This window comes from Camelina sativa, chromosome 20 (assembly GCF_000633955.1).
Source record: "Camelina sativa cultivar DH55 chromosome 20, Cs, whole genome shotgun sequence".
Classification (NCBI taxonomy): domain Eukaryota; kingdom Viridiplantae; phylum Streptophyta; class Magnoliopsida; order Brassicales; family Brassicaceae; genus Camelina; species Camelina sativa.
Genome location: NC_025704.1, coordinates 18,701,932 through 18,713,988, shown reverse-complemented (window position 1 = coordinate 18,713,988; position 12,057 = coordinate 18,701,932). Strand labels below are relative to the sequence as shown.

The window sequence follows — 12,057 nt, the reverse complement described above, 5'->3', positions numbered from 1 at the left end:
TGCAATATTTGATTAACAATTTATTGTAAATGAAGTTTTAAACTCTAATCATAGTTTTCATATTTACTTAATAGCCATACTTAATACTTTAAGATTTTTATTAATGATATTTTATATGAATTATATATTAGTTTATTTGCTTAAAGTATCAAAATTTTATTTAGTTTTAAACCTTTTCTATTAAATTAAGTTGGTTGTAGTGAATATAGATAAGTTATTAAATTTTTGATTGATTTGTTTTATAGTGCACCTTCAAATACTGTTTTTTTAGGCTTATAAGTTTGAATTTTTGATCGGTAAGATAAGCCCGAAAAAGCTCGAAAAGCCCTGTAGCCCTGTTAGGGCCGGGCTCGGGCTTTGAAATATAGGCTCGGAAATATTTCGGGCCGGGCCGGGCCGAGCTCAAACATATGCGGGCTTTACGGGTTTCGGGCCGGGCCGGGCCAGCCCGGTTGACACCCCTACTCAAGACGTGATGGTTTTTTGTTTTCTCTTTTACAGATATATAGGTGAAAACTGCGTTGACTAATATATATAGTTTAGTAGTTTAGCTTATCTTAAAAGACTTACCATGTACCTTCTTTCAGCAGTTTTGTTTCTTTTGGCGTATATGTAACAATACAAGTATCACAAAGTGTTGAATTATTTCTCAATTGTTAGATGTGTGTCCTTGCAGTTGGCGTTGGCGTCTTTACGTATTGCAAATGGGGCTCTTCGAGTGATCGACTTTGATAGGTTATTTCTCTTCTTCTATATCCATCTCGATGATTTTCAATCTCCTTGGCCTCTAAACAAACCATTTGGCTTAAGAGAACCTGCGATGATATTCAATAGGTTGGATTTTCAACTAAACTGCATTTGGTGCAGGTACCTAGAGAACATTGTTTCTCAACCAAACTCTGAGCACACGACTTCAGAGCTTACAAAGTTACTTGATGACATTGAATATTTGGTATGCACTAACTTACAAATTTTCACAGAACAATGAAACGTGCATATCTTTTTTCTTCTTCTTTTTTTGTCACAAGAAACTACCATATCTAAAAGGCAGATTTGCTATATGCTCTCTCTATTTTTTTTCAGGTAAAGAACTACAACTGCCCAACTGACAAGGACATGAAGCATATTAACCGGAAGCTAAAATCTTGCCTAGGCCATAGTTCCTCACATGACGAGTACATGAACCTTTCTACTTTTCAATCTTTTAACCACTTTACATATTTCATAGTTGCAATTGACGCTCTTCTCTATTCAATCTCCTCAGGAGTAGTAAGAAACGGGAGAAGAGGTCAAAGCACAAGTCACACAGGAGCTCCAGTGCTACACCAAACGAGGCACCGATAGGTTAAATTCCTCCTTGTGCCATTTGCAATTTTCCCTTGGCACGTTGGTTAGTTTTAATCTTATTAAATGAGAAAATCCTCTCCCCATGTTGTTGTTCTTACTAGTAAAATTGAACAGATCTGAATAATCTCATATTGGAAGTTTATGTCAACACAAAAAGTCTGTTTATTCTGAAGATGTCGATGAAACCTTTAAACCCAATTCAAAACTACCATTTAAGTTTTAAGTTTCGGGAGTACACAACAATCTTCCAAATGGTTTGTTAGATACACAGATCATGATGGTTAGATACACAGATCACTGTGAAAAAGTAATATTGTATCAGTCAACAGTCATTCTGGTTGTAAGATAAAAAAAAAAAAAAATGAACAGTGGGTTGCAAACCTTATTCTGGTTCGATAATTGGAGTGAGTTGGGACAGTTATATGGGCTGCTTAGGTACTATATAGACATGTGTTGAATCAAATCACATAAGAGATGGATAGGCTCATGCATGTTCTGTTCCTGACGTAGCATTATAAAGATATGATGAAGGGTAAGTTTAAGCCGACATGTTAGCTATATTTTGCATGCATCAAGATCAAGCCTGATCATTATAATTTCTCGTAAGCTAATAAATTAAATACTTGGGTTCACCCCTAGGGGTGAACCTCTCCATTCATCCCCTTATAAAATAAGGAAATAAAATATGTATATATTATTATAAAATTAAAAAAATTAAACCGCTCTTGAATAAACCCAAACCGACATATATAAAATCTAAACCCTAACTATCTCATTTGTGAACCTAAACCGATATATAATTTCGTTCTACTTGTAAAATCTAAACCCTAACCATCTCATTTGTGAACCCAAACCGACATATAATTTTGTTCTAATCGTGAAATCTAAACCCTAACATCTCATTTGTGAACCCAAACCGACATATAATTTTGTTCTACTTGTAAAATCTAAACCCTAACCATCCCATTTGTGAATCCAAACCGACATATAATTTCATTCTAATTGTAAAATCTAAATCCTAACCACCTCATTTGTAAACCCAAACCGACATATAATTTCGTTTTAGTTGTAAAATCTAAACCCTAACCACTTCATTTGTAAACCCAAACCGACATATAATTTTATTCTAATTTTAAAAATCTAAACCAATCCAATATTTAAATTTCCTTAATTAAAAGTATACAGAATTTGTTTCCTTAATTTGATTTGCTTTTTAATTTAATTTTGATTTATTTTTTAAATGAAATATTAAATGGAAAATTCTGATTGGCTGAGAGAAAAGGGGGTGAATGGAGAGGTTCACCCCTAGTGGTGAACCTAAGTATTTTTCTTACTTCTGTCTTTGTTCATAAAATAAAACAAAAGACGCTAATTAATAGCAACATGTCCTTGGTGTTCTTGACGCTAATAATATATAAACAAAGACGCTGATTAATAGTAGTGAAACTGTTGCTTTTTTTTTTCTTTTGGCTTCTTCTTCAAATCTCCTCCGATCAACGGAACAAAATGGCTCACATGGTGAGAGCGAGCTCTGGCCTTTCTTACCCGGAGAGATTCTACACCGCCGCATCTTACGTCGGCCTCGTCGACGGATCTCAATCTTCGTCGTCGTTGAAACAACAACTCAGCTCCAAATTCTCCAACGATACCGCTTTGCTTCTCTACGCGTTGCACCAGCAGGTCCGTCGATCCCAATTCCCAAAAAAAAACAGAGAGAGATCTGCTGATTTTAAACCAATTTTGCAACAAAATAGATATGAATCAAATGTTGGTACTATCTCTAGACGAAAATGCTGACATAGAAATGGAACAATTAATACAAGTGATTTTACTTGGGAGTTGATCCCACATTGCTATGAATGAAAATCTCAGGGTCGTATAATTGTTGTTGGCAAATCCACTGGTTCTTGGTGAAGAAGATGAGAATTTATTGATCATCCTTGTGATAAAAAGATGCTTTACTAATTTTGATTTTTGAAAATTTTTTTGCCTTGACATGTAATTAAACAGGCTACGCTAGGACCTTGCAGTATTCCAAAACCTAGTGCGTGGAATCCTGTAGAGCTAAGCAAATGGAAAAGGTTAGTTTCCCTTCTTTTTGTCTCTGTCAAACAATAACTCTGCTATCTTGAGTACAAGGATTAAAATGTCTAATGAATTTAGGGCTACAGAAACAAGTATTGTAGATGTAAGATGTTAGAGAGTATGTAGAAATGTGGGACTTAGTATTTCCATCCAAGGGGGATAAATGAAACAGCTACCTTGATTTTAGCATGCATGCAAATTGCTGGTGAGACATCTCAGGGAAACTCATATTCTTAGAGAATGCCATTATAAAAAAAGAGACATATCTACATTGCTGACTTCGTTTCCTTTTAAGGATATCTTCTATGAAAAGTAAGCACAGAACGTGGTCCTTGTAAATTTTCTAAATAGAAGTACATGTTTACTAGTTGGCAGGGGCTTGGAACCATGCCCTCCATTGAGGCAATGCGTCTCTTTGTGAAAATCTTAGAGGTAACCAACAGAGGATTTTTATGCTCATTTCTCTTTAACTTGTTGATCATAGGCTAATTTCTTCTTATTTCTCACTTGTATGTAAAAAGGAAGAAGATCCTGGTTGGTATCCAAGGGTATCTAACTCTGTTTCAGAGCCTGTTGTAGAATTCCAAATCAATGTGAGTTCTGGATCCCAAATCAAGCACTTTCATCTCACCTACACATAGGATCTAATTTCAGTTTTTGTATGAATTGCTACCAAGATACCAATGCCTTGTCTGAATTGTTTGATCCTTGTATATAACACCATTCTATGTCTCGGTTCAAGCTTGTCTTTCCTTTCCTAAAGAGAAGTATCTTACTCATTTACTAAATTGATTCTCTGTCCGCAGAGCACAAAGGCTGAGCCTAGTTTTGAGAGTGGAACTTCATTTGGTGAGACAAAGACGATTTCTACCGAGGATGGGCGCTTGACGGAAACCCAAGATAAAGATATTGTTTTGGAAGACTCAAATACTGTTTCTGTGTATAATCAGTGGACTGCACCACCAACATCAGGTCAGCCACCAAAAGCTCGGTATGAGGTAATACTTGATTTCACTCTGTCGTGTAACATGCAAGAAAACGATCTTTCCATGTATCTTCTCTCTTTCTAATTCTTGTTTATTATATTCGTTGCAGCATGGAGCAGCGGTTATTCAAGACAAGATGTATATATATGGTGGAAACTACAACGGGCGTTATCTAGGTGATCTTCATGTAAGCAACTAATAGCGTTCTTTTTGACAGCAGTTACTGGTCTATTGAGATAATTGGTTTCATTTTTACCTACCTTCGAGAACCTTGTCCCATTATTTTTGTGGTACGTCTGCTGACAATTCGGAAGTATGTCTTCTGTGAATGTTGTTTCTAATACAGGTTCTAGATTTAAAAAAATGGACTTGGTCAAGAGCTGAAACCAAGGTTGTGACTGAATCACAGGAAACTTCATCTCCAGCAAAACTAACTCACTGTGCTGGTCATTCTTTGGTTAGTATTTTAACTTGCATTTTTGTTTTCGAGCCTTGAAATATATCATGGGCAGGTTTGGAGAACAGTACAGTTCTTTCCTCACGCTGGCCTTCTTTGTTTGTCATAGATACCATGGGAAAACAAGCTTTTGTCTGTCGGTGGTCATACAAAGGATCCTTTAGAATTCATGATAGGTAAGAGTTAAAAAACACTTTTTAGTAAGTTATTCTCTGGAGGATACAATTCTTGTATATCAGTTTTTCTTCTGTTTTCTCATCTCAGTGAAGATATTTGATCTGCATAGCTGTTCATGGTCAATCTTAAAGACATACGGGAAGCCACCGGTAAATACTTATTTTCTCCATACTTATATGGGTTATATTCCGATGTAGTAGTAAAACTTTTTGAGAACATCTGGAAGAGAAAATGAAAAGTTGCTCTCCTTCGTCCTTCGTCATATATTCATGTATTAAGTTGCATTCTGAACCCAATTTATTGATCTCCTTAATGATATAGGAAATTGAGCATGTACTTTAGCTGCTAAAATTGATACTACTTTTATCATTCTCTCTCTTTCTTTTGCTCGCAGATTTCGCGTGGAGGTCAGTCAGCGACCCTTGTGGGAAAAAGCTTGGTGATATTTGGTGGCCAGGATGCAAAGAAATCGCTTCTGAACGATTTGCATATACTTCATCTAGATACCATGACCTGGGATGAGATAGATGCCGTGTAAGATCTTATGAAGCTTCTGCATTTTATTCTCACTTTTGAATAAGTTAGGTCTGTTTGAAGGTTAGATTATAAATTCAGGAAGTGGAAATTTTATAAAGCTGCCAACTAACTACAATTCATATCTTAGTTATCAATGAAAGATCAGCAGTTGAATTAAAGTGCTGCCAATTTGCAGGGGTTCTCCTCCAACTCCAAGGTCTGATCATGCTGCTGCAGTGCACGCTGAGCGTTACCTTCTAATCTTTGGTGGAGGATCACAAGCAACTTGTTTTGATGATCTGCACGTCCTTGATCTGCAAACCGTATGGCAAGCTTCTTTTGTTTTAATTAGTAACGTTCTTTATCAGATTTTTGACAGATTCTGTTCCATTTTATAGATGGAGTGGTCAAAACATACACAACAAGGTGAAGCACCAACTCCACGTGCTGGACACGCTGGTGTGACAATTGGGGAAAATTGGTATATTGTTGGTGGTGGAGATAACAAAAGCGGCATGTTTCTACATTTTTTCCTTCGAAAACTCTCTCTTCCCTGCGTTTTGATCTCTGCATGTTGCTCTTTATGTTACATAGTGGAACTTTTTCCTGGGGAAAAGCTTGATAGTTGTTTCGTTTTCTTTGTACAGTGTGATTAATTGTGACTCTTCCTGGTACTTTGCCACAGGGGCATCTGAGACTGTTGTATTAAATATGTCAACTCTTGCGTGGTCAGTAGTCACTTCAGTTCAAGGACGTGTACCTCTTGCTAGCGAGGTAGTTAAAAAAAAAAACACCACCTATTTCATTTTTCCCATATAAGAAGTCTCGGAACACTTCATTTGTGATTTCCTTTTCAAGCTGCAAATGTTCCTTTGATGATAGGGATTGAGTTTAGTTGTGAGCTCATACAATGGCGAAGATGTAATCGTCGCTTTTGGTGGATACAATGGAAGTTACAACAACGAGGTACCCATAAATACATTTTGTCCTGATTTGGTTTATAACTCGGTTGTTAATTCTCTTTTTTTTTTTTGTGAATCAGGTGAATGTTTTCAAACCAAGCCACAAATCAAGCTTGAAATCCAAAATTATGGGAGCTTCTCCTGTGCCAGATACTTTTTCTGCTGTTAATAACGCTACAACTAGAGATATTGAGTCTGAGATTGAGGTGAGCCAAGAAAGCAGAGTAAGGGAAATTGTCATGGATAATGTTAACTCTAGATCAAAGGTATCTTTCTCGTCAGATTTTTCTCAGTGTGAATATCAAAATAGACTAAGATGATCACAAATTCACATTGCATCTCTTATTTTTCTTCTTTGTATTTTGGATACTACTAAATCGTTAGGTTGAAGGAAAAAGTGAACTCATTATCACAGTCCTTAAATCAGAGAAGGGAGAACTGGAAGCATCACTCAACAAAGAGAAGATACAAACTCTCCAACTAAAGGAAGAGTTAGCCGAGATAGACACACGGAATACAGAGCTGTATAAGGTAACAATATTATTATTACCTTCATGAATCTCTCTTGTCCTTTCTTTTTTTTCTACAAAATCTAAAAAGCCAACAGAACACAATCATGTAATTGATTTTCTGAAAACTGGTTCTTACCGAGACTAATGTGTAAACAGACATTACTAGTAAGCAAGATGTATGAGTTGAGAATTTCTTGGAGAATTTTTTTTTGTTGTGTCAACATTTTTGGTATTTCATCTATAGGAAGTTCAATCTGTGCGAAGTCAACTTGCAGCAGAACAATCAAGGTGTTTCAAACTAGAGGTATCTAGACCTTTCACTTAGAAACGTCAACTTTTCTTTCCATTTTATAGGCCAAATCGTAAGTTCCGGATTTGATATTTGAACCTCGAGATGGTGAAACATTCCTCTGATCCCATGTTGACCAAATCCTAACAAAACTCGGTCCGCAGGTTGAAGTTGCAGAGGTAAGACAAAAGCTTCAGAATATGGAAACACTTCAAAAGGAACTCGAACTCCTCCAACGTCAAAGAGCCGTTGCGTCTGAACAAGCTGCTGCCACGAACGCCAAACAACAGAGCTCAGGTGGCGTCTGGGGTTGGCTTGCTGGAACTCCTCCGCCTAAAACATGATTCTCCATGAATTTTTTTTTGTTTCCGGTACTTCTTCTTTTGTCATTTCTAATCTCTTATTCAATATCAGTCTTTACTTTTAGAAAAGTTAAAAAAATTAAAGTGTCTCCTTCTCCGGCATGGATGGTTCTTACTGAAACTAAGTTCTAAATAGGTCAAACTAAGTTATGTATATGCTCTGCTGATTTGTGTGTAGTTCTGTTACTGTTACTGTTATTGTATTGGTAATTAATATAGCATTTAGTAGGGAAAAATGCCTATTTTTACACTCCTCGATTTCAATCGAGTGTTTTCATATACAAACAAATCAACAGTGCGTATTCCAAAACTAACAATCAAAAAATTCAAATAAGCTACCTGAACTTTTTTATAATAGTGCTTATTAACACAGTTCATTCTACTGACTAGATAAGATGCCCAACGTGACAATGATGTGGCATCGAAATAGTATGTTTTAGAAACACAATAGTCCCAAACATGCTCAAACCACGAAACTTTTACATCTCGTTTACAAAACCGAAACAAAAGAAAAGTACTTAGAAATTTACTTTATTTCATTTGGTAAAGTATTGGTTTATGTCCGTCAGATACGCACCGGTGAATCTCACTAAATGTTAAAAGTTAAAACAAACGATTTTGCGTTCTTTAAAATTTTGAATCCCCAAAGGCCAAAAACACGTCGTTATTATTAATGTTCATGTAGTTATTTGATTTTTTTTGATTGTTCAGTTTGGAATACGCACTATTGATCCGTTCGTTTATGAAAACGCACGATCAAAATTGTTCACTGTGAAATATAACCTTTTCCCGCATTTAGTACCACCATACTTCATCAACTATTTGTCTTGTTAACTTCTACAACTTGGTAAATATAATGCCTGGACTATGGAGTAATAACAATATTACATAGCAATATTAATAATTGTGTATGCCACTAATCATCTGACTCATCACCGTTAAATAGCTAATTAATATTGTTTAATCAAATGTTGAAATTAGCTATATTTGACATAGTTTAGGTTTAAATTTTGACTTTTTTGATATCTTAGGTTGATTTATACAAGGTATTTGGGTTTGGAAAAAACGTTATACAAATTAGTTTAGATTTTTTTTAATTGTCTTTCCCCATCTTACCATAATAATACTATCCTCACTAAAATCATTGGTGGTGTGGCTCATCAGCAAGAGCACCACCTCTTATAAATACCCTATGAAAATCCCCAGTTATACCATATTCAACATTTTTCATAGTAGATTTCTTGAGCTGATAAACATAAACCATGCATATTAGTCTTTTTTACCTAATCATTATCAAGACAAGTGCTCCTCCAGTTATGCTTGCAATGATTATGTCTACAGTCACTCCATTGTCTCTTGACTTGTGTCTGAACAGCTTATTTATAGGTCTGTAAATGACTTTTACATGTACTAGAAGCTTTGTTATTTCGCATGTGATTAATGTGATTGCATTCCCTACCTTTCGAGTTACAGTATGGTTAGTATATTCTTACCCATTAACAACCACACAAAAGGAGAAAATGATGAAGATAATCAAATTCATCGTACTTATCAAAAACAAAGTTGTAGTGTGTCAATTGTGATCATTTTTACTATATAAAAGAGATGGAAATAGTAAGTAATGTGAGTTAATTTTTCATCATATCATATTGTTACTTTCCTTTTTTTTGTAGTTGGTAATTACTATCCGTTTATTTTGTTTTAGCATCTTAATTTTTGAATATGATTTTTTTTTTTTTAACTTATGTTTTGTTCATATTTTTCTTATGTTTTTCTTGATTTTTGCTTACTTTTGATCAATTTTTTTTCTTTTGATTATTTAATTATTTTCAGTAACAGTAACAGTAGAAGTGTACTCACTGAAATTCATTCAAAGAATCACCTGTTTTAGATGTATATCAGTCAAATAATTTTTTTTTTTTTTAAGACTATCAGTCAAATTAATACAATCAAATATATTATTGAAAATTAAAAGAACATCAGTGTCCTATTTTTCAATTCTTTCTTTCTTCTTTTTACATTTCTATTTTATGGATAAAATTTAATAAGAAATAAAATATATGTGCATTGTCGTATCACTAATATAATAAACCTAAAACAATTCGCTATTAGCACAAAAGTGTGCAAAAAGCTATTTACTTGAACTATGTAATGTTTTTAAAACCAGCCGCTCAATTTAATATCACAATAAAGAACCCAAGCCAAAATATTTGAAAACAAACTTAATATTAAAAACCTAGTAAAAATGTATAAAAACGGAAAAGTGTGATGAAAAAGAAAAATCTTAATGTACCAAAATTGTTGAAAAATATTCCTACTTGGCTTGTGCTGAATTAAAAATTTCTAAGTTTAATTGACTTTTCTTTAAAATCATCACATTTCGTTGAATTTGCCAAATAAAACATGTTGATAAGTCAATCAACGCTAACAAAGTAACAATATTCGTTAAACTGCAAAACGACATTGTTTTGCATTAAAAAAACATAAAAAAGGTGCGAAACAACAATAAGTAACTTGGTTTTTTTTTTTTGCAAGAAAACGTGAGACTGATGAAAGTCGTCGTGGAGAGAGAGTAATCTTTGTTTGAAATCATGAAACTTGTGAGTAATGTGTACATGTATTTTGTTGCTTATACTTATTGTTGTTTTGTGAATACAGTGGAGTCAAAAGTGAGCTGCAGGAACTTAAATTTAACTTTCAGAAGGTTAAAGAACAGAATCTGCTACTTGAGCTGCAGGAACTTAAATTTAACTTTCAGAAGGTTAAAGAACAGAATCTGCTACTTGCCCAGGCAAACACTCGTTNAGCTGCAGGAACTTAAATTTAACTTTCAGAAGGTTAAAGAACAGAATCTGCTACTTGAGCTGCAGGAACTTAAATTTAACTTTCAGAAGGTTAAAGAACAGAATCTGCTACTTGCCCAGGCAAACACTCGTTTATTGCGGTACATTTCATCTTTGTGTGGTTCAATTGGAAATTATTTTGGGAATTCCATGGTAACAGTGTGATTTCAAAGTTATTTTTCATTATTCTTTCCTGGCAAGGAGTTCAATACAAGCAAAGACCAAGATTACGGTTTAACGAAAATTGTTAGCATTGACTTAACTCCTAATTGCTCCATTTGGTAAAGTCAACGAAAATTAATGAAACAATTAGGTTTGCAATTCAATTCACTACAAGCAAACTTGATGGTGCTTTTTCATAGCTTTTGAGTATTTTATTTTAGTCGCTATAGAATGTTAGCACAAACAAATTTTACTCTGATTAAGCTTTGTTATATTAAAATATTTTGTTATAATAAGTCTTTGTTGTATTTGTGGCCTTAACCAAAATAAACTCGATAGTATTCCACCTCATAGGTTAGTAGAATGTAGAAAGTAGAGAACTTAATAATTTGTTCCCCCTCGTTAATGTAGAAAGTAGAGAACTTATTAATAGGTTAGTAGGGAACTTATTAAAACTCTGATAACATTTTAATTTGTTCCCCCTCGTTTACAAAAGTTTCATTACACCCCCGGTTTAAAATGCTTAATTAATCAATGAAATTGGAAACAAAGTGTAATGAAGAAAACTTAATTGATAACAACAAAAACTCTATCCAAGGAACCAAAAAGTCTCCATTTGATTTTTAGAGAGCGCAGATTAAATAAAACATACAAGAGATCCGAAGAACAATAAGAGAAGGCGACAAAAGATACCGAGAAACTTACATCGACTCTTGAACGATTTCCTCAGTTACATCAATAACATCCTCAAACTCAACTTCTTTGGCTTCATACTCATCTTCTTCCACATCACTAACTTCACCGTCCCGAAGACTTTGCCTCGCGAGTTTCTCCTCTTCATGCAGAGACTTCCATTGCATTACCCATTTCTCCCACTCTTCATTCAGTGCCTTCCTCTTCTCTCTGTCTTGTTCACTCAACAGCAAAGACACGTCCTGGTCCTCTGCCTCGTACTTCTTGCTGTACTTCTTCAGGTTCTTTGCTATCTCATCTTCCTTCTCCGCAGTCAAAAATGATGGCGGTCTTGGACGCCAAGCCAACTGTGTAAACCAACCATACACAAATAATTAGTTAGACATCAGAAAATGGATGATGCTTGTGTGAGTCCCGAGTATTTTTTTTTTGTTACATGCCTGGAAGAAATGATCCTTCAGAATCCGGTAAAGCAAATTCCCGTTGAAAGACCATATGGTGAACCCATTTTCCATCTCGTGGACTGATGTCACAGCAGTTGCAACATACCTTGGAAAATAAATGAAAAGAACAAAAATACATCAGCAGTTAGAACAAACAGAAACAACCAATGGGCTGGTTTAGTTTTAAGACAGTAATACCTTCCAGTCGGGTCCCATTCGATAT

The 12,057-nt window shown here is 34.8% G+C and overlaps 2 protein-coding genes and 1 pseudogene across 3 annotated transcripts in view; 2 read left to right on the top strand and 1 right to left on the bottom strand.

The window, feature by feature from the left end:
• LOC104771201 overlaps positions 1-1,519 on the top strand; it is a 5,405-nt pseudogene extending 3,886 nt beyond the window's left edge.
• On the top strand, positions 2,745-7,885 carry LOC104771200 (acyl-CoA-binding domain-containing protein 5). Of its 2 annotated transcripts, none has more exons than XM_010495692.2 (18): positions 2,745-3,027; positions 3,358-3,428; positions 3,801-3,864; positions 3,954-4,025; positions 4,239-4,430; positions 4,528-4,605; positions 4,765-4,875; positions 4,985-5,051; positions 5,140-5,201; positions 5,447-5,586; positions 5,765-5,891; positions 5,967-6,081; positions 6,254-6,342; positions 6,451-6,534; positions 6,611-6,796; positions 6,915-7,061; positions 7,287-7,346; positions 7,496-7,885. In XM_010495692.2, the coding sequence occupies exons 1-18, from the start codon at positions 2,854-2,856 to the stop codon at positions 7,673-7,675; spliced, it is 2,019 nt and encodes a 672-aa protein (XP_010493994.1). In that variant the 5' UTR covers positions 2,745-2,853; the 3' UTR covers positions 7,676-7,885. The 2 variants fall into 2 exon arrangements, with proteins under 2 accessions (XP_010493994.1, XP_010493996.1); XM_010495694.2 differs by having other exon boundaries at positions 3,010-3,027; positions 3,808-3,864.
• Positions 11,210-12,057, bottom strand: part of LOC104772647 (eukaryotic translation initiation factor 3 subunit B-like) — a 3,104-nt gene continuing 2,256 nt past the window's right edge. The window contains exons 6-8 of the mRNA XM_010497238.2: positions 12,033-12,055; positions 11,832-11,940; positions 11,210-11,738 (exon numbers count right to left, since the gene is read on the bottom strand). Of these exons, the coding sequence (XP_010495540.1) occupies positions 11,400-11,738; positions 11,832-11,940; positions 12,033-12,055 (471 nt within the window). The 3' untranslated portion in view covers positions 11,210-11,399. The remainder of the gene's footprint in view (positions 11,739-11,831; positions 11,941-12,032; positions 12,056-12,057) is intronic.

Bases quoted from the DNA above. Each gene is read 5' to 3' on its own strand.
- LOC104771200 (XM_010495692.2), top strand. From the start codon at position 2,854: ATGGCTCACATGGTGAGAGCGAGCTCTGGCCTTTCTTACCCGGAGAGA. The intron at 6,082-6,253 runs GCATGTTTCTAC...ACTTTGCCACAG, and splicing joins TGGTGGAGATAACAAAAGCG to GGGCATCTGAGACTGTTGTA. The intron at 6,535-6,610 runs GTACCCATAAAT...TTTGTGAATCAG, and splicing joins ATGGAAGTTACAACAACGAG to GTGAATGTTTTCAAACCAAG.